Consider the following 27,737-nt stretch of genomic DNA (forward strand, 5'->3'; position numbering starts at 1 on the left):
TTTTGTTTATTTTACAAACAAATAACCAATATTATTATGATTCAATTGTACTTTCGTGATAAATTTTAGAACTTTCAATGTATTTATATCTTATATTTTGGAGCTTTCCTCGAGCAGCCGAACAGTACTCTTTTTTCGTTGACGCAAAATGTTTATGATGTGAAAGGGTTTTTCATTAGATAAAGGAACTTATGTGCCCACCGGGGCCTGGCACGATGTTCCGACCTTCCAATAGAGTAATGTATATTGACGCAAGTCACATCTCAATGCCTTGCATCAGCATAACATTCCACTCAGCAAAATGATTCAGGGACGCGAAATGAAAGCTTGACTCGGCGGAATCAACCACCAAAACCAGAATGAACGGAGACAACAACCACTGCGCAATCACGGTGGCTGCGGAGCCGCCGGCTCTTCTGAAGTCCTCGGCCGGCACCTGTTCTTGCTACATCTTCAGAGTTCCCAAGAGCCTGTCGGAGAGCAACGCCAATGCTTACAAGCCCCGGGTTGTGTCCGTTGGCCCGTACCACCATGGGCAAGAGCAGTTGAAGCTGATCGAGCAGCACAAACCTCGAGTGTTCGACACACTGCTCATTCGGACCGGAGGCTGCATGGACAATTACTTCAATGCTGTCGCCTCGCGGGAGACCCACATACGGGATAGCTACTCAGAGGCCCTCGATTGTAATACCTCGGATTTGATCAAGATGATGATTCTCGATGCTTGTTTCGTCGTCGAGTTCTTCTGCGTCAGTGCCGGGGTAATTCCATTAGATGACGACCCCTTGTTCTCCATGCCATGGATTGTATCGTTCCTCATGCTCGACGTCCTCATGATTGAAAACCAGATCCCAATTTTCGTTCTTCGTGAGATCTACGAATTATCCAAGTCTCCTTCTGATGCCGACCGCTCCCTTGATGTCATCGCCTTAGGGTTCTTCAACAGCGTACTCCAATGGCCGAAGGAAGATCTCCAGAGGTACTCCGGAGTCTGCAATATCACGCACTTACTCGACTTGTTCCGACTGTGCTTAGTCGGCGAATTGGCGCCCGAAAATCCCCCAATGGTCGATAAAGAGTTGCTGCAACTGATGCCCTCCGCAAATCAGCTGCTTCAAGTGGGAATAAAGTTTAAACGGAGGAAGAGCAAGAACCTAATAAGCGTCGAGTTCGATCACGGAGTGCTCCAGATCCCTCCTTTGACTCTCGACCGTTTCACCAGCTCCTTCTTCCTCAACTGCGTGGCCTATGAGCAGTCCTACCATTACTGCTCCAAGCACATCTCCAGTTACGCGGTCCTCATGAGATGTCTCATGAGCACGGCGGCGGATGCAGCGGTCCTGTCTCAGTGCGGCATAATCACGAACTTTCTAGGGACCGACGAGGAGGTCGCGAGGTTCTTTAATGATCTCGTTAAGGATGTCCTATTCGATATCAAGTCAAGCTACTTGGCCGAGTTATTCGGGCAAGTCACCCAGTACCGTCCGAACAAGTGGCGCGTGTGGTGGCCGGGAATCAAGCGCAAGTACTTCGGCAGCCCCTGGTCCTTCATTTCGGCTGCCGCTGCTTTCACTCTCCTAGTTCTTACTATTTTCCAGGCCGCCTTCGCCGTTTACGCTCATTATCATCCCAAGAAGTGACCAAGCTCTGCGACACAGCTTCAGAGAGAGACATGAGGTTGATGTACCATCAATGTAATTTGGAGAAATCAGACCAGTGAAATTTGTGCTTCATTTCTGGGTTTTGCTTTGGCTACTGTATTCTTAATTCGTTTTAGATTGCTTAAACTTAATTACATCTTCATCACCGCAGTTAGATTAGCAAATGGAACTAGTCCATACCGCACGACCTAAAAGTAACGATTTGACGAAGAGCACTGTATTAACAAGAGAATCTAAGGTTAGTGCAGCTGATCAAAGTCGAAAGACAAAGATTTCTTGGACGCAGGATCATTGTCGGCTCAAAAGCCAGAAATAATCGCTAATGGACCATTGAAACAGCGAGGTGTTAGGGATCGAATTGGGAAAATGGACTCAAACGAGGTGATAGGGATCGACCTACTCGACAGGAATAAAAAAAATATATATATTTTCACTAGAAGTCCTAAAACTTGTCACAAAGATGCAAATTAGTCCTAAAACTTGTAAAAAGTGCAATCAAATCCTAAAATTTGTTAAAGTGGTTCAAATGAATCCTAAAGTTAATACCATCAAATTTACTAACGAAAAATGCTGACGTGGTGCTGACGTGACTTATTTTAATATTTTCTCTCTCCTACGTGGCCAAAACGACGTCGTTTTGGCTCAAATTTGATTTTTAATACTAATTTTATTTAAACTAAATACAAAAATAAGCAAAATTTAAAATTTAAAAATTAGGGAGGAGGATAGGCGGGGAGGGAGGGCTTGCCCTCCCCACTGCCATCCCGCCATTGCCGGGCCATGGCCATCTAGGCGAGGGGTCGCGACCCTCCCCCAGATCTGGGCGAGGGGTCGCCGGCCCTCCCCCCGATCGGGCGAGGGTCGGCGGCCCCTCCAGGCCATGGTGAGGCGGCGGCGGTGGTGGGGAGGGCAAGCCCTTCCTCCCCGCTTGTCCTCCTAATCCTCAAATTTTTTTTTTAATTTAGCTTGTTTTTTAAATAAAATTAGAAAAATTTAATATTAAAATAATAATAATAAGTCACGTCATTGCCACGTAGGATAAAAAAATAATAAAAAAGCCACATCAGCATTTTTCGTTAGTGAAATTGGACGGTGTTAACTTTAGGACTCGATTGAATCAATTTGACGAGTTTTAGGACTTGATTGCACTTTTTATAAGTTTTAGGACTCAATTGCACATTCGTAAAGAGTTTTAAGACTTCTAGTGAACATATGGCTGACACCCCAATTTATACATCCTAGAGGGAAGTCAATAGGTTGTTTTATAGGTTTTTCAAAAATTTGCGGAAAACAGCAAGTGCTAAGAAAATATTAAGTTCAACTAGATGTGTGTGAAACGGTGACCTGATCGTGTGCTAAAGAAGATAAACAGGAAGATAAATATCATAACACAAAGATATATAGTGGTTCGGCTTTATCCCCAAGCCTACTTCTACTCTCACCACTAACAGCCACAAGTCGGGCTGGAATACACTATAAATCGGCTGAACAAGTTACACTCAGCAAACACCAATCCTATCAGATGATAGATCGCACTATCTGGAATTGGGTGTTGCTATCACTTGGTACACTTGATCTTTCATAACAACAACAATGCAACAAGTGTTATAGACAAATAACATCTTTTTGCTAAGAGTACAGCAAGTAGCAAATTTCTGGATTTTGTGTAAGCGTGCATTTTTCTCTCTCCGTCTTACTTGTTGGCTTCAAAGACCTTCTAGAAAAGACATCTTTGATGTGACCATTGAGGATGTCATGGAGAAGCAGAATAGCCGTTAGAGTTCGTTGGTGCTGCTATCCGAGGAACTAGCTGCCCATACAGTCTTTTCCCGAACATTTGCAGACTTCCTGAAAATAGCTTATGTTGCTGTTCTGTAGCTACGATTTTGACATATTGTCAGACGACCTATTCTCTTATTTTTCGAATCTTTTGCTGTGTATGTTCAGTCGCCAATGGTTATAATAGTGAGAGATCGGTCATACTCAATGATCCATTATCCTAATATCACCAATGATTTGATCTTTTGCATCATTAATAAAACATCGTCATTAAACTGAATCTGTGTATGTCCAGTCACCAACAGCTATAGTAATGAGACAACGGTCATACTCAATGATCCGTTATCCTAACATCACCAATGACTTGATCTTTTACAGCATTAATAAAACATCGTCATTAATAAAACATCCTCATTGAATCTGCCTCTGGTGGGGTGCATGCATCCAACCAGTTCATAAATATTCTCTTTTTAGATCGATCAAAGAAATTTGAGGTGCAAAAATGAATTTACCGAATTGATCTATGAAGCAAGACAAGAAGTTTTAAGTGGATACTTGGGACAACAAAACTCTAATCAATGCTACCCATCTATTCCGTGCAGGAGAAGACCAAGCGACTGGGAATAAACGGTAGAGAGAAACATGGAATTAAAAAAACACACGCTTAATTCTTTAGCCTAAAATAAATAAATAAAACACAAACAAACAAGAATAAGTATTGTACAAAACCCATCATCTGATCAAATGCGGCAAGGATCCATCTGCGAAACAGCTGGTCGTTGACTATGAGTCAATAAGACCAGTATCGACTTCAATTTATCCGGGGTCGACGGGGAAGTTGCCTCGCGCGTGCTCTTTCTTAGTTGCCTTTTTCTTTTTCCTAACGTAGGGTGTCATTTTCCAAAGCGCTTTTTAGCCGCCCCGTGCTAGCCAGCTTAAGATAACATTATATAATGTAGTTTTGTCATTATCGACGGAAGACGTGATAATATTCAGGACCATCATTTGATTTATTTTCCTTATTATCTTAATATTCATAAAACGGCCACTTCCGTTACCTAAAATTGAATCTGCCTCTGGTAGGGCGTGTGCGCCCAACCAGTTCACAAATTCTCTCTCCTTAGATCGATTAAAGAAGTCCGACAAAGTGAAAGAAGCAAGGGCCCAAGGAAGCTTGACCCTTACGATGGGATTTTTTTTATTTGGTCGAATAAAGACGGGGGCATTCGATAATGACAAAACTACATTATATAATGTTATCTTAAGCTGGCTAGCACGGGGCGGCTAAAAAGCGCTTTGGAAAATGACACCCTACGTTAGGAAAAAGAAAAAGGCAACTAAGAAAGAGCACGCGCGAGGCAACTTCCACGTCGACCCCGGATAAATTGAAGTCGATACTGGTCTTATTGACTCATAGTCAACGACCAGCTGTTTCGCAGATGGATCCTTGCCGCATTTGATCAGATGATGGGTTTTGTACAATACTTATTCTTGTTTGTTTGTGTTTTATTTATTTATTTTAGGCTAAAGAATTAAGCGTGTGTTTTTTTAATTCCATGTTTCTCTCTACCGTTTATTCCCAGTCGCTTGGTCTTCTCCTGCACGGAATAGATGGGTAGCATTGATTAGAGTTTTGTTGTCCCAAGTATCCACTTAAAACTTCTTGTCTTGCTTCATAGATCAATTCGGTAAATTCATTTTTGCACCTCAAATTTCTTTGATCGATCTAAAAAGAGAATATTTATGAACTGGTTGGATGCATGCACCCCACCAGAGGCAGATTCAATGAGGATGTTTTATTAATGACGATGTTTTATTAATGCTGTAAAAGATCAAGTCATTGGTGATGTTAGGATAACGGATCATTGAGTATGACCGTTGTCTCATTACTATAGCTGTTGGTGACTGGACATACACAGATTCAGTTTAATGACGATGTTTTATTAATGATGCAAAAGATCAAATCATTGGTGATATTAGAATAACGGATCATTGAGTATGACTGATCTCTCACTATTATAACCATTGGCGACTGAACATACACAGCAAAAGATTCGAAAAATAAGAGAATAGGTCGTCTGACAATATGTCAAAATCGTAGCTACAGAACAGCAACATAAGCTATTTTCAGGAAGTCTGCAAATGTTCGGGAAAAGACTGTATGGGCAGCTAGTTCCTCGAATAGCAGCACCAACGAACTCTAACGGCTATTCTGCTTCTCCATGACATCCTCAACGGTCACATCGAAGATGTCTTTTCTAGAAGGTCTTTGAAGCCAACAAGTAAGACGGAGAGAGAAAAATGCACGCTTATACAAAATCCAGAAATCTGCTACTTGTTTAAGTTAAATTAAAAAATAGTCATATGTAATGGCAGTCGGAGGGGTGGCGAAAGGAGAGGCAGCTGTCCTCTAAGCCATAGAAGATTTTTATGTAGAAAATGTTGTTAACTTTTTATTATGATTGTCCGTTTGGGCATATGCTAAAAAATCTGTGACCACAAAAATATTTTCAAAATCAGACCACATTTTCGAAAGTTTCGGATCACGAGATTCAGTGGGCACAAAGAATCTGGTCAATTGCATCGGACAGTTAAGATATGCTTGGTCAAAGTTTGGTAAATATTTCAAAACATGAATAAATTCAATGATCATTTTAAGAAAAAAAAGAAAAAAGAAGAAGAAGACCGCCAGCAGCAGCAGCACCAAGTGGCATTAGCCAGCACCGTGCTAGCGCTGGGCAAGGCCTGCCGGGGTTTGCACATTGCACTATTTTGGGCTTGTGTAAGGCTTTATATAAGGCCTAAATGGCTTGTGTATGGCTTCCCTTCAGCATGAAGAATTCTGACTGTAAAGAGGGCTCAAATAGCTCATTCCCAAAGAAGATAAGTGCATTTCTCTCACTCCTAACTTGTGGTTTCTCTCTCTAATTCCAACGCTAATGCCTTTTTATTAGGGGTGTGCAAAACGAACCGCTCAGACCGGACCGAACCGGCCGATTGGATTCGATTCCCGGGAGTTTCGATCCGGTTCCCGGTTCCTAAAAGTGGAACCGGTGTCCGGGTGGTCTAGTTCTTGATTCCAAGGAGGAACCGGACCAAACCGGATGAACCTGACTGAACCAACTACATAAACTTTTTTTGTGATTATTTGTAGTCGGCATGAAGAATACAATTCCATGTTTAGAACACATGTGTAGTCGGCATGGGGAACACAATTCATCATCGCATTGGCTCGAATTGCGTGCTTATTTGTATAATTATATGTAGTTGGTATGGGGAATACGATTTTAATTTCAAAACATATGGTATAAAGTAGTGGAAAAAAAAAAAGTGACCGATTCCATTGGACCGGTCCAATTCCTGGTCCTAGGACCAATCGGTCCGGTCCCCAGTTCCCAATTGAGAATCGGACCAGACCGGGAATCGATCACCTCTACTTTTTATTCTTTCTTTGAAGGAGATGATGGCCTGTGACATATGGGTGCCCATGCCATTCTAACCTTGCACAAGGCCCATATAGCCTCCGCTTAGGCTTCAAAATTTACCTTTAATATACGGGGTTTCATTTCAATCAATCCAACGTAAGTTTTCAGCTCTCTCTCTCTCTACTTTAGTTCTCTTAATGAAAATTATCTCTCAATTGAAGTTCTACTCTCCCGATCTAGGTACATCCTCGTCCCTCTCTGAAATTGGCAAATTTATATGCATAGGTCCTAACAATGTCTAAAATAATTATTGGAATCATAAAACCCGTCATAATTCTGCTAAAGTAGATAGCAAAATTTTCATTAAAATTAGGTCGTTATTCTATCGAATCATATTAACACAAATAGCCATATTTTGTTAGAAAAATAATTCATCGTGCTGCTGAAATTGGCATTGCCATTGTTTGGATTATCGAAGTGGTTATACTACTGAACTAGAATATGAAGTTATGAGGTTGAGGAGAATATATTGAAGTCTCTGCGTAAGTAAAAAGACATACTCATCTTTAGAAACTCGCCTGTCCGACCAAAAATCACTGGCAATTGCGAGAATTTTGATGGCGATGGAACCCAATTGAGCACATTGTCGCCATCCACCTTGATGCTAACATCAGGCGCAAGTGGCTGCATAAATGCGTTGTTCTTGCCGCTAGTAATGAAAAGCCTGTTCCTTCCACGCCTTCGTCCTTATGCTTCTCATGCCATTCCGGGCCGGAAGCAGGCCGTTCTCGTCTCCCCTACCCCTGTAGAGAAGTCCAAGGATGAGAAGAGTGAGAGCAACGGTGGGAGTCACCAGCAGTGGGGCCGATGGTGAGGATCCCACCACCGCGCTGCCATGGAGGAGGGCGGCGGCACCGTCGGTGGAGCATGAGGTGGTGGCGCGGAGAGAGATGGCAAAGAAGCGGGTGGTGCAAGATGGCCATGAAACTATCGTTAGTGAGTTTTCAATTTTTGCCACTACGAGGGGTGATGTATTGTTCTCGCAATCTTGGACACTTGTTATTGTCGAGATTAAGTGAACTGGAAGCACAAATTATTTTGGGTTTGCTGTCTGTTTTGTTAAAGATTTTCATTTCGAAATTTGCCTGCTGCGTTCGAGTCGTCGCCTAGGTTGAGCCCTTCCCCATGACCATGAGCTTCACTAGCGAAGAGGAAGAAGAATAATGAAAGTGAGAGGCGAGAGAGACTAAGGGCAGCGGTGAAAGAAGAAACGGAATAGAGTGGGATCCACTTTTAATTCTGACTTGTTTTTTTTTTTTTTCCTTTTTCAGTCTAGGTGTCACAATTTAAATGGAACAGGACCACATTAACGTGGTAATCCGGGACTACCTAATATTTTCTTGCGATTTGGGGAAAAGTTAGCCAAACTATCCGGAGGGTTGGAGCCATTTCAATTTTTCAATCAAACTCCTTGCACTGATGATTCAATTTCCTCAAGTTCACATGATGCAATTTGTATTTGTTTGGTATCTGCTTTGTTTATGTGATATAGGATGCGTTTGGTTCGGCTTTCTCAAGGACAAAGGCCCTTGGGAAGATGCTGGGGTGTTTGGCAAGCCTTCCCAAGGGACTTTCAGCATTTGGCCGAATGCTGAAACTAGTTTTTTCTTTCAAAACTATCCTCACCAATTCTTTAATCTTCTAATTTTGCCCCTCGTTATTACTATTTATCTTCTTTGCGCGAGGGCGGCTGGCAAGGGCCAATGAGGCTAGATCGGGCCGGCGAGAGACTGGCAAGGGGCTAGTGCCATGTCGGATGGCCGGCGTCCATGTCAGCGATTTTCGGCCTAAATTGGCTGGATGGATTGAATTTGTATCAATGTGAAAAGGTTTAGGACTAAATTGATTCAATTTAAAGGTTTAGGACTGAATTGGTACAAATGCAATAGGTTTATGACTTTTTTGGTACTTTTCCCAAACGCAGCTATAAGTTGTCAGAAATGCATATTTAAATCACGCGCATTACACTACATTAACGCATAAATCATGGACGGACTCGATCCACCTAGGCTCTCAGGCAAGAGAACGGTCATGTACCTTCACGGCTTGGTCCACCAATGCCTCATGTGTCCCGACTGGCTCGAGCACAGTATAACTTCACCCTTTACAAGTCAAATATAGGAGTGACAGATTTTCCTCAAAAACTATAAACCCTGAATTATAACCAAAAGAAAGTTGTCTTTAACATCTAGCCAATGTCGGTTCTTATCAACTCGAATTAGAGAATTCATCCACCATCATGACAGAGAAGCTTGTCCTAAACTACCGAGACAAGAAGACAAGAGCAAACAGCCATTTGCTCCCACATCACCTACCAACCACAATCTATCTATAAAAAAATATGTTTAAGGGCGGGTTCGAGGCCCCCATCAATTCCATGACGGATAAGCACATCACTGTTCCGTACAGTACAGCTTCATGTGCCGTTACTTCATTTAATTAGTAAACCTAGAAACACCATTTTGTGCTCACTTCGGACCACAATAATTGCTCGTACTCCGTTGCATTATTTTAGAGTGAGGGACGGATATTTCGTATAAAAATTGGTGTTACCGATCGCTCAATCATTGTTATCCACCAGTTTTAATAAAGGACAAATTCCTAAGACTGACGACAGCTACAAAAGCCTCTCGAACGACGGCAGCCACGATTTATACAAAGATTTTTTATTTATCATATAATGTTTTTCTTCTAAAACAAAATGCTATAAGGTGAACCAAACAATTTAGGATGCGCCATGCGGGGGCATTCTATTGTTCCTTATAATAAAAATCGGAATTTTTTTCGTGCTTAAGTAAATTTCTGTAAGTGTCGGTAAGTGTCCATAGGTGTTGGAAAAAAAAAAAAGACCAATGACCTTTTTTGTATTAACTTATTGGTAACTTATGAATACTTTTGTAAAATCACAAACTTTTTTATAGTTTGCAAATTAGCAATTTGTTGCACAAACTTACAAACTTTTATTTGCGTAACTTAATACCTTTCGAATAAAGTAAATCTTATAAAAAGTTACCAACCTAAATTAGAGTGATTTACTGGTTTTTATCAGATTAATTTATTAATTAGTTTTAAGTTACTAACTCTCATTTGAGTTACTTACTGACGTTTAATATTTTTATTTACTAACTTTTCTATTAAGTTACCAATTTTTATTAGCCTTGAATAACAGATGTTTATATTTACTAACACTTTCTAGAGATCACATTAACCAAAATTAGCGAGTCACCAACTTTCCTCTTTTTAGGCTAGCACCTAGTATTGAGTTGTCAACTCTCATTTGAGTTACTTAGCGATATTTATTTTGGTTTTTGTTTATTTTATCAACTTTTCTTATCGTATACAGATATTTAATTGCATTTTTTTAGCAATGCCTTAAACAAACTTTAGTCACCAACTCATTTCAACTAGAGTGAATAACGAACTTTAGTCTGATTAAGTCACCAACTCATTTCAACTCACCAACTCTCATTTGAGTTACTTATCAAGTTTATTATTTTTAATTATCAACTTTTCTTATCTTTTTTCAACTTTTATATATCTTTTTCTAATTACTCCTGAAATTTACCAACTCTTATATGAAAGTATTAACTTTAATTTAAGTGATTTATCAACTATTCTCTGATTAGCTTATTGACAAGTTCTTGATTATCAACCTTTATTTGAAGTTGGTTACCAACATTTATTTTTTCTAATTTATCAACTTTCTTAATGAGATACCTAATCGGAAATAAAGTTTGTAAGTCCCCAACTAAAGGTAGGTAATTTAATGTAACAGTTCGTAACTTTAATGTATTGGCAAGAAACTTAATTAAAAGTTGGTAACTAATAAGAGAAGGTTCTTTTTTCAGAGATAAAAGAAGTTGGTAATTTAAATAAAATCAAATAAACAATTCAACTAACTCAAATAAAAGTTAGTACGCAAAATTAATTGGTAATTTTAAAAGTAGAAAAGGGCTAGTAAGTAAGACCACCAAAAATGGTAAATCAAATGAAAATTTGGTAAATTAAAAAAACCAAATAAAATTGGTAAGCAACTCAAATGAGAGTTAATAACCAAAAACTAACTGATAACTTAATAAGAGAGTCCCACAAAAAAGTTGGTAATTTCAATTTAGTGGGTAAATTTAAGGCATTGCTATAAAAGTTAAATACAAGTTGATAAAAAGAGAACTCTTTTGTTGTTAGGATAAGAGAAGTTGGTAATTTAAAGTTAAAAACCAAATAGGCTTTGATAACTAACTAAAATAAAGTTTGGTAACTTGATTGGTGAAAAGTTACACTCTATTGAGATTGGTAATTTCTAAAGAGAGTTGGTAAATCTAAAAAAGTGATAAGTAAGGCCAATAAAAGTGGCAACATAATAGTAAACACAGTAAATTCTACAAAAAATATTAGTAAACAACTTAAATGAGAGTTCGTAAGTCAAAATTGGTTGGTGATTTAATCAGAGAAACATTTGTAAGTCACACAGATAAAGATTGATAATTTATTTAATAGTTGCAAATTTATGCCGTTGTAAGCAATGTAAACAAAATTTGGCAAACAATAAGTTAAGTTTTTTTTTTTTGTCAGAGACATATAAGAGAGATAGTATCTTTAAAAAAAACCAAATAAACAGTCATAAGTAACTCAAATAGCAGTTGGTCACTCAAAATTAATTGATAACTTAATTTGGGAATGGCTAGTAATCACTCTAATTGAGGTTGATAATTTTTCAAAAAGAGCTCATAACTTTAAAAGGTTGGCAAGTAAGGTAGATAAAAATGGTAAAAATGGTAACTCAGACAAAAAAGTTACTAAATTAGAAAATCAATTAAATATTAGTAATAAGCAACTCAAAAGAGTAACTCGTAACTTAATAAAAGAAAAGTGATAAGTAACTCATAAGCAACCCAAAATGATTCGGCTTCATCTCATATTGCGATTAAACTGGATGGAACCAACTATGGCTTATGGTCTCAGGTTGTCGAGATGTACATCACAGGCAAAGACAAGCTGGGGTATATCAATGGAGACCTCTCTCAGCCTTTGCCTACAGATCTTGGTTTTCGGAAGTGGAAAACCGAGGACTCGACTGTGAAAAGATGGGCTCATCAATTCCATGGATCCGGCGTTGATTGGCAATTTTATTAGATTCCCTACCGCTAAAGTTGTGTGGGATTCCGTAGCTACCACTTTCTTTGATGGCACCGATACTTCCCAGGTGTATGATTTAAAGCGCCAGGTATCATGACTCAAGCAAGCTGGAGGACCAATCAAAAAATACTACAATGATCTTCAAGGACTCTAGCGTGAAATTGATTTCCGCAGACCTAATCCTATGGTGTGTCCTGCAGATATTGAGCACTACAATAATGTTGTTCAAGAGGATAGGGTTTACCTTTTTCTGGATGGACTTAATGATCATCTCGACAAGGTTCGTGCAGATGTCTTGCAGATGCAGCCTTTCCCCACAGTTGAGGAAGCCTATGCACGCGTCCGCAGGGAAGACGTGCGCCAAACCGTGATGCTGACCAATGCCGATGGCTTTCCTACGGGTACAGCAATGGTCTCACAGGGCAGTTGAGGAGACCCGTCTCTGTAGTTGATGGCAGGCAGTTCGTTGGGTAGAGGTGGGCGCTCTCGGTCTGCTATCAAGGCCAAGTCTCAGGTGCCCGGCAGCTGTTCTCACTGTGGCAATTCCAAACACACTAGGGACACTTGTTTTAAGCTGCATGGATTCCCGAATTGGTGGGACGATTTTCAAGCGATGAAGAAGAAATCTGAAGCAGAATTGGGCAAGAGTGCAGGGCAGGCATCCTTGGTTACTGGGAGTTCGTCTCTTTCCTTGGTCCCAATGGTACCTTCAGCTAATTCTTCCACCCTTCCTTCTGAAGGTAATTGTGGTTCTGTTTTTGTCACTACTCGTCATGGTGGAAACAATGGCTGGATTATCGACTCAGGCGCTACCGATCACATGACGCCTGACCCCAATGACCTAGTCAACCGTACCTCACCGCGGCGAGACAGTGTGTATAATGCTAATGGACATTACCATCCGGTCACCGGGGCTGGGAGTGTGACTCTCACGCCATCTCTTTCTCTATATAATACATTACTTGTGCCCTCTTTGTCCAACCGTTTATTGTCTATTGGACAGATTACTGATGAGTTGAATTGCCATGTTCTTTTGTACCCAGACTTCTGCTTGTTTCAGGACATTCTCACGAAGGAGATTATTGGGCGTGGTACTAAGAAGGAGGGGCTATACATTGTGGATGTTCTCAGCTCTGGTTGGGCTTATTACACTCCTGGTCGGTCTGTTAGTAAGGAGAAGGATGTTTGGTTGTGGCATCGTTGGTTGGGGCACCCATCATTTAGATATTTGAAGTATTTGTTTCCTAAGTTGTTTCGTGGTTTATCGGATTCTGCTTTTCAATGTGAAACATGCAGTATAGCAAAGAGTCATTGTGTTTCTTTTCCTTTGAGCTCTAATAAAAGTAGCAAGCCTTTTTGTTTGGTTCATTATGATGTGTGGGGTGCATCTCCAATTACTACAATGTCTGGAACGAGATGGTTTATAACCTTTGTTGATGACTGCACTCGTATGACATGGTTGTATCTGATGAAGCATAAAGATAAGGCTCCTAACATATTCCGTATGTTTCATAAAATGGTTGCCATCCAATTTGAAGCTCGTATTCAGATTCTCCAAACGGACAATGGTGGGGAATATATCAATCAACACCTTACCTCTTATTTTAAGGAACATGGTCTCATCCATGAGACCTCTTGCACTCAAACCCCTCAACAGAACGGTGTGGCCGAGTGAAAGAACCACCGCATTCTAGAGATGGCGAGAGCTCTTCTGGTTGGCGACAATGTTCCAAAAAGGTTCTGGGATGCAGCAGTGGTCACAGCCGTTCACTTGATAAATCGTATGCCTTCTCGTGTGTTGTAATTTCAAACTCCATTACAAGCCCTATCCCAGTTTGTGCTTCTTCCTTCAGTCTTGACAATACCCCATAAAGTGTTTGGGTGTGTGGCTTTTGTGCATCTTCACAAGAACCAACGCACCAAACTTGACCCGTGTATGGTACGGTGTGTATTTATTGGTTACGGGACTCACCAAAAGGGGTATCGCTGCTATGATCCAACGACCAAGAAGACACATGTTACCATGGACGTGACTTTTCTAGAGTCTGAGTCCTATTTTTCTCCACCCCATTGTTCCTTTCGGGGGGAGAATTATAGTAAAAAGAAAAATTGGTGGGACATTGGCATGGAGGGTGCAGAGTCAGGAGGACATGTGGAGTTCGGGGTGCGACTGGGTGGGGCTGGACCATTAACCAGCTCACGAAAAGTTTCAATGGTGTAGTTTGATGAGGATCTAGGCCATGGTTCGATGGCAGGCAATGAGGGAGAGGGTGCGATGGCAGATGATGAGGGGGAAGGTGATCGTTTTTCAGCTGAAAGTGGGGATGACCAGCAGCCTATATCTACACCTAATGAGCAAGATCAGCCTGCTCCTTCGCAAATTGCCCCTTCTTTAATACACGACCACTCTCCTGAGAATGATCCTGAGGTAAGCTCTCTTCCTGATCTTGAGGTTTCTGATGATTCTGATTTGGTTGTTAGATATAAACTCCCTGACAGGCATAACCGGGGCAAGCCTCCTAGTCGGTACTCACCGGATGTCGAGGAACGAAGGTCTAAATATCCCATTGCCGATTTTGTGTCAACAAGAAGGCTGTCGGAATTTTGTAAGGCTTTTGTGTCAAATGTATCAGTTGTTCGAATTCCGAATGGGGTGGGAGAGGCCTTGAAGGATCCAAAATGGGTCCAAGCTATGAAGGAGGAGATGGAAGCATTTGAAAAAAATCAGACTTGGAGACTTGTAGAGTTACCAGAACAGAAGAAAGCCGTGGGGTGTAGGTGGGTGTTCACCATTAAACACAAGGCAGATGGTACCATTGAGAGGTACAAGGCTCGATTGGTCGCAAAAGGATACACACAGACTTATGGTGTGGACTATCAGGAGACTTTCTCCAGTTGCAAAATTGAATACTGTGCGGGTTTTGTTGTCACTTACCGTAAATCTGGATTGGCCATTGCATCAGTTTGATGTGAAGAATGCATTTCTTCATGGAGATTTGGAGGAAGAGATTTACATGGAGGTTCCACCTGGATATGGGTGTGTTGGTAAGCCAAATGTTGTTTGTAGACTGAAGAGGTTGTTATATGGTTTGAAGCAGTCACCTCGTGCTTGGTTTGGTCAATTCAGTTCAGCCATGAGAAAGTATGGTTATTCCCAAAGCAATTCAGATCACACTTTATTTTTTAAGCAAAGCCAAGGTAAGGTGACTACCCTGATCATATATGTTGATGATATGATCATCATAGGAGATGATACTGAAGAAATTTCGAGGCTTCAAGAGAAGTTGGCAGAAGAGTTTGAGATGAAGAACTTGGGAGGACTGAAATATTTCGACATTGCTTATGCAGTAAGTGTTGTGAGTCAATTTATGCATGCTCCTAGTGAAGAACATATGAATGCAGTATATCGTATCCTTCAATATTTAAAATCGGCTCCAGGGAGAGGGATAATGTTTGCAAAGAATGATCACCTTGTAGTGGAAGGATATACGGATGCGGACTGGGCAAGGAACACATCAGATAGAAGGTCGACGTCAGGTTATCTCACATTTGTAGGAGGTAACTTGGTCACGTGGAGGAGCAAGAAGCAAAAAGTTGTAGCCTTGTCCAGTGTCGAGGCAGAATTCAGAGGAGTAGCGAAGGGGTTATGTGAGTTATTATGGCTTACAAAGCTGTTGTCCGAACTTGGGTATCCACCAGAGTCTGGGATGAAGTTGTTTTGTGATAATAAAGCCGCTATAGCTATCTCTCATAACCCGGTTCAGCATGATCGAACCAAACATGTTGAAGTTGATAGACACTTTGTCAAGGATAATTTGGATGCTAAAGTAATTCAGTTGCCTTTTGTCAAATCTGAAGATCAATTAGCCGACATTTTGACCAAAGCTGTGTCAAGTAGAGCGTTTCAGAGCTCACTCGTCAAGATGGGTATCGAAGACATCTTCTCACCCACTTGAGGGGGAGTGTTGGCGTGAGCTGTATTTCTTACAAAATAGGGATTTTTTTTTATTTTTTCCTAATTTATTGAGATGCTAGGGTTATCCCCTGTATTGTATATAAGAAAGATTGTAATGCTATACAGTACAATTCAATATAGAGAAAACTATTCTTCTACAAAAAGAAATTGATAAATTAAAAAATAAGTAATTGTCGATAACTAAGTCAGATAATAAGAGTTGGTAATGCAAAATTTGAGGGTAACTTAATCGGATTAAAGTTGATAATCACTTCAATTAAGGTTGTAATTTCTAAAAAGAGTTGGTAATTTTAGCAGGTTAGTAAGTAATACAAATAAAAGTGGGCAACTCAACATAAAAGTTGGTAAACTTTAAAGAAAATACTAATAGACGTTAATAAGTAATTCAATCAAAATTGGTACACCAAAATTAGTTGGTAATCTAATGGGGAAAGATGGTAATTCACACAAATATATTGGTAAATTCAAATAAGAGTTGACGGGTTTAAAGCTTTTGTAAGAGAGACGAATGAAAGTTTAACAAACGTTGGTAAGGAAAAAAAAAACCAAATTAAGTAACTCAAATAGAGTCGATAACACAACTAGTTACTAATTTAACCAGTAAAAGGTTGGTAAGTCATTCGAATAAAAATTGGTAAATTCATAAGAGTTGTTGAGTTTAAAACGTTAGTAAGAAGCACAAACAAAAGTCAATATTAGATAAGAAAAGTTAGGAATTTGTAAACTGTCTGATGACTGACAACTTTTTCAACCGTCAATCTTTTGACCGTTTTCACCTCTCTAAAAAATCCACTAGTATAGAAAAACTCCATTTATTTAATGAAATACTAGCACTGTCCCGCCAATATCTGATTTTTGTGCTTGGTTACTCACTAAACAATGTACACAATACAAGGAATACATTGACTCCCCACCAAATAGGCTTGACGAAATGAAAACTATTTGTTTGAAGGTTTTGGCCTAAGCTTATTAGCCATCAACCGAAGAGGTCCTGCAGAACACTACATCTGCTTATGAATTGGAATGGTTAAATGTGATCTTAGCGCTAGATATGATAATAAAAATAACCTTATTCCTAAAAAATCCCATAAATCAACCCGAAGCACACTAGAAGTAATTGAACTACCATTAAATAATATTCATCCAGGTTTAAATCGACAACTATGTCTAGATTGTGATACGGTTTTATGTGGTTTTTCAATCATTGCTAGTTTGAAAGGTTAAGATAAAACGGTGAGTATAGCTAGGAACTGACCTGACATTAAAGATTTGAGGGTTATGAAAGACTTGTGTAAAAAAGAAAAAGATAATACATGATAACTTTTTCTTGCACAAATTACCTCCATTGCTATTAATATGGATAATTACGGTTCTGGAAATCATCTAACTATCCAAAATCAATGGTGATAATGGTGACTTGTGTACAAACGGATTAAATAATTGTGTATCATGTATACTAGCCAATTTGAGATTGGCCACCGTTAGATATTAGTCTCATTCAAAAGCTTAAATAGTCATTGGAAAAAGGGAGACCATATGTTTATAAAGCCTGGACAAACCCCATAAGCTAGCAATATGAGATACTTTAACATCAATCATTGATTAATTACTGATTGTAGAGTTAATTCATGAAACAGCAGTGCTAAGTAAAATTATTTCCTGATGCACTTAGATTATCATTCTAAAATAATTAAGATCACATTTACATTTTTGTCCCAATTAGTTGATGTGGGGGCAGCTCTGCTTGCCCAATTTTTTAATGGCCTTCAACAGAAAAGCTTCTCAACCAAAATATTGTCTATTTTCTTCAAAATGTTTCCTGCCATTATGTCTTTCATTTTGGCATATAATGATATGACCTGGACAATTCCAATCTTGAACAGCTGTTAAGCACTCATTACACGAACTATCATGACAAGCATGACTTAGCTTGCATCTTTATTTGTTTCATTCTGGCAGCGGTAAAGATTTCCTAGTTGTCTTCTCATATCAACAAGAATCATCACTGAACAAATTTTGTCCTGATTATGCGCTAAACCCTTTCTTGGCTACTACAACTCATTCTATCATCGGATATTTTAATTACAATTGTAGCATCTTAAACTCTTTTTTTCCTCCTCTCCCTGTCTCTTCTTTTCTGCAGGTGCTGGCTTCATATTAGAGCAAAGAGGAAGCAAAAGAGAAAGAGAGAGAAGATTCACAGATTGTTCAGTTGTAATTAATCTTCTTGTTCGTCACTCCATTTCTTAATAGCTTGCAACACTGCCTGCTTCACCACTTGAGCGTCTATGTTGTCGTGCCCACCTTCCTGCAAAAGTACCCAGTAATTTGCACTTAACATTCACAAAGAAAGATGCAAATATACTCTTGCAAGTAATCATAATATACTTCAATGTATGCATCATAAGCAACTAATTCAGTACTAATATTTTTGGTCGACATTGGGATGCACTATGGCGTAAAATAATCACACCGCGCCATCAGAAATCGTGTTGCATGTTTACTAGAAAAGGAGTATGGTTGCAAGGGGGAAATAAGACTTGAAGTCAATTTGATTAAGATACGTGTCAATATATTTCAATGATTATAATAAAGAAAACCTCCAGGGTAATGCATTTTTCACACGAGTCAACTCCTGGTGTGCATGAATAAGTTTATATAAGTAACTATCCACCTTATAGCAAATGTATTTTTCATGAGATCAAGCACTTCTGCAGACAAGTTTTTCCACCAACATTGTGTGGTATAGAGAAGTTAATTTCAGTGCAAGTTTTCGTATATGGAGTGACTAAACATTAAGTCAAGAATAAATTAAGACACTAAGATTTGGAAGTATTCTATTTCTTACTTCTCCGCCAACTGCTTGTAAATGGAAATTGTCGGCACAAGAAACACTAGCATCCAGAACGTTGAGCCCCAGCTCCTCAAAGGCTTCAAGTATGGAAACAAGCAAACCTGGACAGTTCTTTTCCGAATACACGTTTATTCGGAACCCCTTCTCTAGGCTTTCCACATTAACCTCCTGAAAAACTCACAAGCCAATCCACATATATACAATTTCAACCTTAAGTATGTGAAATTCTTAAGAAACCTATAGTAATTTAGATCCACTTATAGCAGAGGAAAGAACTTTCTAATTAGCACCGTGGAAATGTATGACATGGATTTAGTAATTAAGGTCGTTACAGTAATCCAGTCTTTGATCGTGTCACAAGACCATTAAGTGCTTGCGTAAAAAGTTCTCTTGGTGTAAGTAAACACGATAGAGGTCCACTACTTTTACAATATGCGCTTTGCATTATGTCGGGCATGCCATCGACTATATATACAAACACATACCATGGGTAAATCTTGATCTGTCGAAGTTCCGAGCTCTTCGTTTAGCTTGTCTATCTTTTCCTTCAACTCCTCTATGTACTTGGCTGCATCCACAATGATTGAAGTTCTATTCACCTGCCAAACGGATCGCTGTTATTTAGTCAACGAATAAACATGCAAATAATGAGTATCATCTACGCGATCAAGAACTCGATTTCCCTGGAGAAAACATTGAACAAACGGGCAGATTTCCATAGAAAGGCGCTTTTCATACTGAAAGCAAAGAACTTAAAGAACTCAAAGAACTTTTTGCATCTGATTTTTCTTTTCTTTCTGGAGGATTCTTTCACTTGTGCAATGCTTTACAGGCAAGACAGATGATGAATTCGACTACTTACCGCACTGGAGTTGGTGACAGCGCGAAGTTGCTGCAACTTCTCGTAGAGAGCCGCTCTTCTTTGCTCGCGAGAAGACATGGCTCTGAAGCTCCAAAACTGGTCTCGGCTTCTAGGGTTTTTTCTCTTCTGGTGCTCTTTCCAATCGAATGGAGCATCGAGAGATGAGCCATTTTAAATAGCGTGTGTGAGCTCACAAATAACCTAACCTATCTCATCATCTGTTTGTTTTTTGCACGAGGGCCTCCGTTTCTTTATAATCCAATACGCCACAATGGTACCCAGTGAGTGTTTTGCATATTTATCAGAGTGAAATTACTTGTTGCCCCACATTCCATCCAGATATGTTTTGTGGGGTATTTTTATTCGTTTCTTATGTTTCCTGAATAATGAATGGAAGATGAGAGAGAGAGAGAGAGAGAGTTTGTTAACTTGTCCTGAGTTGGTCTAGAGCTCCTACATTAATTACCAAGAACCTAAAAAGTTGAAATCCCTTCTTAATTTGGTGCAACAAGAACATAATTTTTCGAGCAAATTATGTACTAACCATAAATAGAGTATAGATTCAGAAATCGAGTCACCTTACTAAATCACAATACTCTCTCTCTCTCATTGCCATTTATCTCAAGTGCGATAAGATCTACCCCGTTGCCATCTTCACTCTCTCGCATTGCCATTTACCTCAAGTGCAACAAGATCTAACACGTAGCCATCTGCAGAACCCGACTAATTTGCATCAGTTGCAGCAATCCCCTCAATCCACACACATCGGGTAATTACCATAGACGCATAGGTTTGTCTTCTTTGGGGTGACCCTGAGATTATACACGAGTGTAGTGATTTGGAAATAGAATAGCTCTGACCCTCGAGAATAGCCGGATGTATGTAACAAATGGCATGTGGAATCAACGAAGGACCTAACCAACTTCAATACGTACCTTGCTAAAATTTCACAGTCAATTACGTAGGGCACTTAAGCATGTAGAGCATCGGGCCAACTGGGATGAGTACACAAATTAAAATTCCACTGGCAATGCTATGGCTCAGCTTGCATTGATCCCAATAGAACCCAATTTCTCTTTTTGGTAATTACACAACATGGTTTATTATTCACATGTGGAAACAACCCCCGACAGTCGGACTACAAATCACATGTAGTAATCCCGGCTGTCGATTGTGGTCCATCATGCATCGTTTCCATCAAATTTTGTTTTAAGTAATTGTGATTAGTTGAACGTAGTAGGATTGTTTAGGTGACAAGATTCGATGGTCAAGGACCACCAAGAAGGTGATCCGACCATTCTTTTCTCCACTAGGTGCTCACGTGAGCTACTTGGTTAACCAACTTCGGAATAGACCCTGCCATATTCCTCATCCCTATATCAAACTGTGGTTTAAATAAATATTAAGCCATAGGTTCGGCCGTTCGGCTTTCGGAGAAAGCAACTCTCGTAGTAAATATCGTAGACTTAGCCCGGTTGGTACGGCCTGCAACAACAGCTACTGCAACAACAGCTACAGCCGGAAAAATAGGATGCCGAAGCTTTATATCCATTTTTTAGGAAACCGTCTCACCCAACTTTGAGATACTTCAATACGCGGTCACAGTGCAACGGCATTGCAATACCGCCACGGGCGTGATTCTTGCTCGTCCTATTTCGTTGCCCCTAGCGGTAAGGATAAGCCTATCATTTGCAAAAGGACCACAAATCCACTACCGACTTTGATAACGTTAGTATGTTGCTGGTTGGGCTATACATCCATCCAGAGGAGTTGCGTGCCTGTCGAAAAGAATTTAAAAAAACCCTAAAGTTGTTATCTAGTGTGAGGTGTGTCAACTAAGATTAGGGAAAAATTTGACGCAGGTAAGGTGGACCGACTCTGCCTTCCTTAACACGGAATGAAATATAAAATTGCCGATTGTGAGTGTTTGGAAGGTGTATCTAGCTATCCTACGTCGTCAATGGAGGATAGAAGTCATTTTACTTAGGCTATTCGATGTCGAGAGATTGTCTACTGATCTCACACTTCCTCCTCTACCGGTCCACCTAAAAGGCTGACAATTCATGTAATTGGAAGTTTGTTTTTTTCGTAATCTAGAGAGTTCGGCCGCAGACACTTGGTAACTTTGAGGCTCGTAAAATACCTTGCAAGTCTCAAAACTTGTTAAGTTCGGACCTTTGGCTTATGCAAGTAGCCTTGCTCGGTGTAGTCGGGATGCAATTAATTGAATTTTAATTGTGTGACCTCCAGTTGCTTAAGTTGGATATCCCTGAGAGAAAATTGTCCAAAAAGTCCTAAACTTATTGCACTTAACTCAATTAAATCCTAAACCTTTTAATTTTGCCAATTAAGTCATAAACCTTTTCGCGTTTTGTCAATCGAGTACATCTAGCCAATTTGGCCAAAAAGCACTGACATAGACGACAGCCGTCCTACGTGACACAACTGACACTGATGTGTACAATTTTTATAATTTTTAAAAACTTCTTAATTTTATTCTTTTTTTCTTCTTTTTTCTTTTATTTTTTTATTTTTTTTTTCTTCTAAGCCCGACGAGGGTCGCCAGCCGACCCTTGCCAGTCACAGGCGAGCCACTAAGTGAGGGCCGCAAGGCCCTTACCAGCCGAAGCAAGCCGGGGCGGCTGGTAAGGGCCGAGACCCTCGTCCGCAATCGGCAAGGGCTTTGCGACCCTCGCCTAGTGGCCGATGAGGGTCATCGGTCCTCACCTATGACTGATAAGGGTTGGCCGGCCCTTGCTAACTTTGATAGAAAAGAAAAAAGGAAAAGAAAAAAAGAAAAAAAGAGAAAAAATTCAAAATTATAAAAAAAAATTCAAAATTTTGTTAATAAATTGTTCGTGTCAGCGCCGACCATCCTACGTAGCACCATCACCATCCATATCAGCGAAATCCAGTTAAAATTGGCCAGATAGACTTAATTGACAAAACGCGAAAAGATTTAAGACTCAATAAGCAAAATTAACATATTTATGACTAAATTAGCCAAAGTACAATAGGTTTAAAATTTCTTGGACAAATTTGCCCAAATCCCTTTTCGTCCTATAGCCTTGCGCCAATCCTCTTGGGGGCAAACGTAAGGAATGGTCCGTCGCTATATTAATGGTTAAAAATTTCCTCTGGAAACCATTATAACAATAGAGAAACAATATAGGGAGGGATGAGAAACTCCAAATTTTAGACGTGTGGGGAATGTTAAGTATGTGAAGTGACATTTTGCATTTGGCCAAGACGATAGAGAAAAAGAAAAAACAAGTGACATTTTGCATGCCTAACATGAGAGAGAGAGAGAGAGAGAGAGAGAGAGAGAGAGAGAGAGAGAGAGAGAGAGAGAGAGAGAGAGAGAGAGAGAGAGAGATAAGCCCGTGAGAGGTTTTTGGAGTGATTGACAGCTAAACAACATTTGACGCTTCCTTAGAAACAGCTCTCTCCCGTGTCCTATCTCACGACCGATTCCTCCCCCCACAATACGCGTTCTCTCGGGAAAAGAATGTCTTCGGCCATTTCAGATTCCCACTTGTATTTTGCCACCTTCGCCATCCACGTCCAGCAACACTTCCATCTTGGAACATCACATCCGAAGAACGCGATGCAACACTACTGGAAGGAACCAATATTGATGTTTGGATGCTCATGAGATCGTGCTAACCATGAGGAATTTTAAAGATTGATGGCCAACATCCCCTACACATCACATGGATAGAGATGGATAAGTAAGATGGCGACGGTGTTGAGGAGGCTGAGGGGCAATTATCTAGAGGACGACTAGAGAGAGGATGCAATAACTTAGGGGCAATTACCAAAAAAACCTAAACCTATTTCAATTGTACCAATTCAATGTTAAACCTTTCAATTGTGCTAATCTAATCTTAAAAATTCTCATGATTTGCTAATTGAGTCCATATGATCAATTTTGCTCAGAATTCACTGACGTAGACACTAGGCATTTTACGTGGCACGACCAGTGTTGATATTGACATTTTTTAATAGTATTTTAATAATTTTATGGATTTTTTTAATAATTTTTTTCTTTTTTTCTTTTTTCTTTTCTTTACTTTTTTCGAACTGAGGGCCGGCAAGGGTCGTCAACCAACCCTTGGCGGCCACAAGCGAGGGTCCGGACGCTCCCTCTCAAGGTCGGCAAGGGCTACGACGCCCTCGCCAAGCCTAGATCTGGCAAAGTTGTAACGGCCCTCACCAGATTTGGGCACGAGGCCGCACGCCCTAACTTTGGCCGAGAAGGCAACACGACTCTTGCCCAAGCCCTTACCGGCCACAATGAGGGCGTCATGGCCCTCGCCAGATCACCACACCCTCGTCTAGTGCCAACGAGAGGGTCGACTGGCGACCCTTATCGGCCCTCGATCCAAAAAAAAAGAAAAGAACAAACCAAAAAAGTTATAAAAATTTCTAAAAATTATTAAAATATTATCAAAAAATGTCAACATTAGCATCGATTGTGCCACATAGAAGGGCCGACATCCACGTCAGCGATTATGGTCCAAAATTAGCCGGATGACTCAATTGGCAAAACGTGAAAATGTTTCAGACTAAATTGGAACAATTGAAAGGTTTAAGACTAAATTAGCATAAGTATAATAGGTTTATGACTTTTTTTTAATAATTTCCCTAACTTAGGGTTTCCCATTGGATCTTCGTACTTGGTATCGGAGCCAACGGATTCTCACCCAACTTATTCGGCAACTTTTCTCTCGCCAATGCCAATGAACATCTAGTGCCAAAATCCCTACTTGTCTTCACATGGGCAAATCAACTAGTTGATTAATCATAACAATGCCTAATCAAATGCATGCGCTGCATCACTTGTTGACATTTACTTCCTCCTTTTCTGTCGTGTCCCAAAGATGGACAAATCGCCGATAACAATATAACACGAGAAAACAAGAATGTAATTCATAGTAGAATCCCGACGATTTTGATACTTGAAGCATGCGAGTGCAATGTCTGGAACTTGATCTCGTGACAACCTAATCCGCGTCTGCTATTCTTTCTTCTTCTGGACGCGCCAATCCATCCATCATTAAATAATTTAGTATAGTAGACTGGTGCACGTGTGATGCGCTAATCTTGGAATTTCGCAAGATTGCAGTGTCCGGGGCCGAATGGTAATCGAGACCAAAGCGTCGTTTTCAATAAGTCAAGTGCCTAACAGTTCACATGTATTTCGAGGGGCGGCATGAATACACATAATGCAAGCATCTTTTTCTCTATGTATTGTAACTGGAGTACTCCAAGCTTTCAAATCGCCCGATTCTCGTTCACATCTATCGTGTAAGGTTTCGTTTATAAGACGATCGACGTGTGTCCAACATGAGAAACGCTGCTTTAATTGGAGTATTCCGTATGCTGTCGTTGGTCTAAGCCCAACAGTGCAAGCATGGTACGTCCCATGCCGAAGCACTATCTCTAGCAAGGGTCAAGCGACCTTGAAGCGACACCTCGGCAAGGGTCGCATCACTCGCTGTTTGTTGTGGTAGGGATGTTGGAACCCACACGATTTGCTATGCAAGGATCTCTTGATCCTCATCAATGGACTCGGGAGCGGAAAACCGCCGCCGCCGCCGCCGCCGCCCCCCTCCCCCCAATCCCAAAATACTTCTCTCACTCTGATTTTTGCTGACATGGTGGCCATGTTGTTAATTTAATGGTGCTCGAAATTGTAGATGAGGGGAAGGCGAACTTGATATAAGAAATCGAGAAACATAAAGGACTCAATTGAGCAATAGAAAAATTTTAGAGAACTAAATTGCACAAATAACAAAATCATGAAATGAGAACTGCAGTTTTACCCTATTTACATCAAAACAAGCCTAACCAAAGTACTCAAACTCTTGGAATCATTAAGCCAGAACGTTTCGGACAGTGAACCGGTGGATTTGAGCGATGTGTCTCGTTACCTACCAATCGCCAAACCCAAAAGCTACGTGTACTAGAAGACCAAACTTTCATGCTAGGGTTGTAATCTTGTTCCTTTCGGCACATTGAAGGGACCAGAAAATGGTTAGGAGTTTTGCTGTCACGGTGGGGTCATATTTTGCAAGCTCATATCCCTAAGAACTGATGAGAACTGACGTTGATAACCAAGAGAGACCCTCGCCACACAAAGTTGTCTCGTGCGACGTCATGGATCACGGGCCAAGTTCCAACAGCGAGACCAGCAACGTGTCATCCGAAGTTCGTGGACATCATGTTAGCAAAAAAAAAAAAACAAGATAGTCACGAAAAAAGGAGACCTCACCGAGTAGAACGCACAGTCCCGGTGTCCTTGTCCCGTTTCCTCAAGTGTTGTGCTAGGATATAGGTGTGAACTGTATTAAAAAAAATCTCACAATTACATCCAAGAATTGATATGATATAGAGCCGTTAATATATCATAATTAATCAATAATTTATTAATTTAAGCTTTTAAGTGAATGAGAGTCTAACTTGATATGTTAACAGATATAGACTTGAGCTCTCTCTTGATGATCTCCCCAACCGAAAGATATCAGGCTTCTACTGCGGGCTCCCAACAAATTATATCAAAGCCAATGGTAAATTGATGAGCCCCCTATCTATTCAAGGTGAGATATCTTGATGCGGAACAAACCTAACACTGAAATCACACGTGAGGGGGAGATTGTTAGAATGCAATTCTACATCGGAGAATGAGTAATTAATAAATCCTAATTGGCTTATAACTCATTAACTTAAGCTTTTTGAGTAAATGTAGATATGTGAACAGGCTTGGACTTGGGCTCTCCCTCTTGGCGATTTCCCTAATCGAAAAGTATCGAGTTTTTATTGCGCGCTCCCAACACGTTGGATAGCAGTAAAAGTCCAACGATGGATACAACAATAAAGATATCCAAGGGATGACACTATTTAACGAAATCTGGTTTTGGGACCCGCTAGAGAGATATAGTCCATTGCCTTGAGTTCCTCGCAAGTTCGATTTCTCCCCCCCACATGATTGGAATAAGAGGGTCCTTCGATTGTATGCATGTGACAGTGAACGGATAGGCCTCGTAGAATTCAAGGCAGTATCATTTCGGCATCTGAGGTTATGTTCATCATTACACATGCGCATGTCCATTGAAAAATGACACCTTTCTTTCTTAATGTGATGTTGCAAGAGGGACTAGACCTCGCTAGGGATGAATTGACTCAATTCGAGATTGGTAGGTGATGTTCGAACGAGAACGACGTTTCCTTGCATTATTTTGGACAAGGGACACTGTGAAATTAGATTTACATTTTAGCTTGTCGGAGGCTATTTGAGTTTGGAACACATTTTTTATGGTTTGGCATCACATAGCGCTTTTGTTTTTGCTTTTTCCCTATATGAAATTTTAGTGTTGTTTGACCCAGCAGGTTGATCTACATGATCTTTTAAGCTTTGCAATGAACAGGAATTTAAAATGCTTCTTTTACCTTTATAATATTGATAAACCTAAATAAAATTTCTATCCATATATCGGAATATCTTTTCTTAACGGTGGTCATGTATTTTCGTTGACATGTTTATGTCTACTTAAATTAATAATTGGGATAGACTTCTAGCGCACGCATGTTTTAAGTTTTCTGCGTGCATTTTTTATTATGAAGGAATGGCAATCATTTGCGGATTGTTCTAATTAAAGAGGCATACCATTTGAATTGAATGAACCACCCCATTGCTATGAATTTACCTATTGCCCTTTTTGTGTTCAAGTCATCATGGCCTTCCATGTGATGGTTTTTCTTGGGGGCGAAGCTATTTGCCGTGCCGTGAGAAAACTGGGGAAACTCCAATGGGCCAGATAGGACCAGCAGAATGGCTAATTGGTTTGCTAAGGCCCATAGACAAAAAGCCCAACCCCAAAATTGGGTCGTCTATCCCCACAAGCCTTCTGGGTCTTCTTGTGTCTTGAAACTTTTTTGATGTATTCTTATGTTTTCCTAAAAGAAATGAAATAGACTTCTT

General features: G+C 40.2%; 2 protein-coding genes across 2 annotated transcripts; one reads left to right on the forward strand and one right to left on the reverse strand.

Moving 5' to 3' along the window:
- The first annotated feature begins 325 nt into the window (after positions 1-325).
- Positions 326-1,821, forward strand: LOC115685090 (UPF0481 protein At3g47200-like). Its single transcript, XM_030610097.2, has one exon. The coding sequence runs from the start codon at positions 360-362 to the stop codon at positions 1,638-1,640; it is 1,281 nt and encodes a 426-aa protein (XP_030465957.1). The 5' UTR covers positions 326-359; the 3' UTR covers positions 1,641-1,821.
- Positions 1,822-17,946: 16,125 nt separating this feature from the next.
- Positions 17,947-19,983, reverse strand: LOC115685093 (uncharacterized). The gene is made up of 4 exons (XM_030610100.2): positions 19,754-19,983; positions 19,377-19,490; positions 18,886-19,059; positions 17,947-18,345 (listed from the first exon to the last, which is right to left on the reverse strand). Exons 1-4 carry the CDS (start codon positions 19,829-19,831, stop codon positions 18,256-18,258), a joined length of 456 nt encoding a protein of 151 aa, XP_030465960.1. The 5' UTR covers positions 19,832-19,983; the 3' UTR covers positions 17,947-18,255.
- Positions 19,984-27,737: the final 7,754 nt, after the last annotated feature.

Source organism: Syzygium oleosum, unplaced genomic scaffold (genome assembly GCF_021117445.2).
Source record: "Syzygium oleosum isolate NSW1041296 unplaced genomic scaffold, Sole_v2.1 Sole_v2.12, whole genome shotgun sequence".
Lineage (NCBI taxonomy): Eukaryota > Viridiplantae > Streptophyta > Magnoliopsida > Myrtales > Myrtaceae > Syzygium > Syzygium oleosum.

Coding starts and splice junctions, on each gene's coding strand:
- LOC115685093 (XM_030610100.2), bottom strand. CDS start 19,831: ATGTCTTCTCGCGAGCAAAGAAGAGCGGCTCTCTACGAGAAGTTGCAG. Junction 19,491..19,753: donor CTGTCACCAACTCCAGTGCG/GTAAGTAGTCGA, acceptor TCCGTTTGGCAG/GTGAATAGAACTTCAATCAT. Junction 18,346..18,885: donor TACAAGCAGTTGGCGGAGAA/GTAAGAAATAGA, acceptor GTACTTTTGCAG/GAAGGTGGGCACGACAACAT.
- LOC115685090 (XM_030610097.2), top strand. CDS start 360: ATGAACGGAGACAACAACCACTGCGCAATCACGGTGGCTGCGGAGCCG.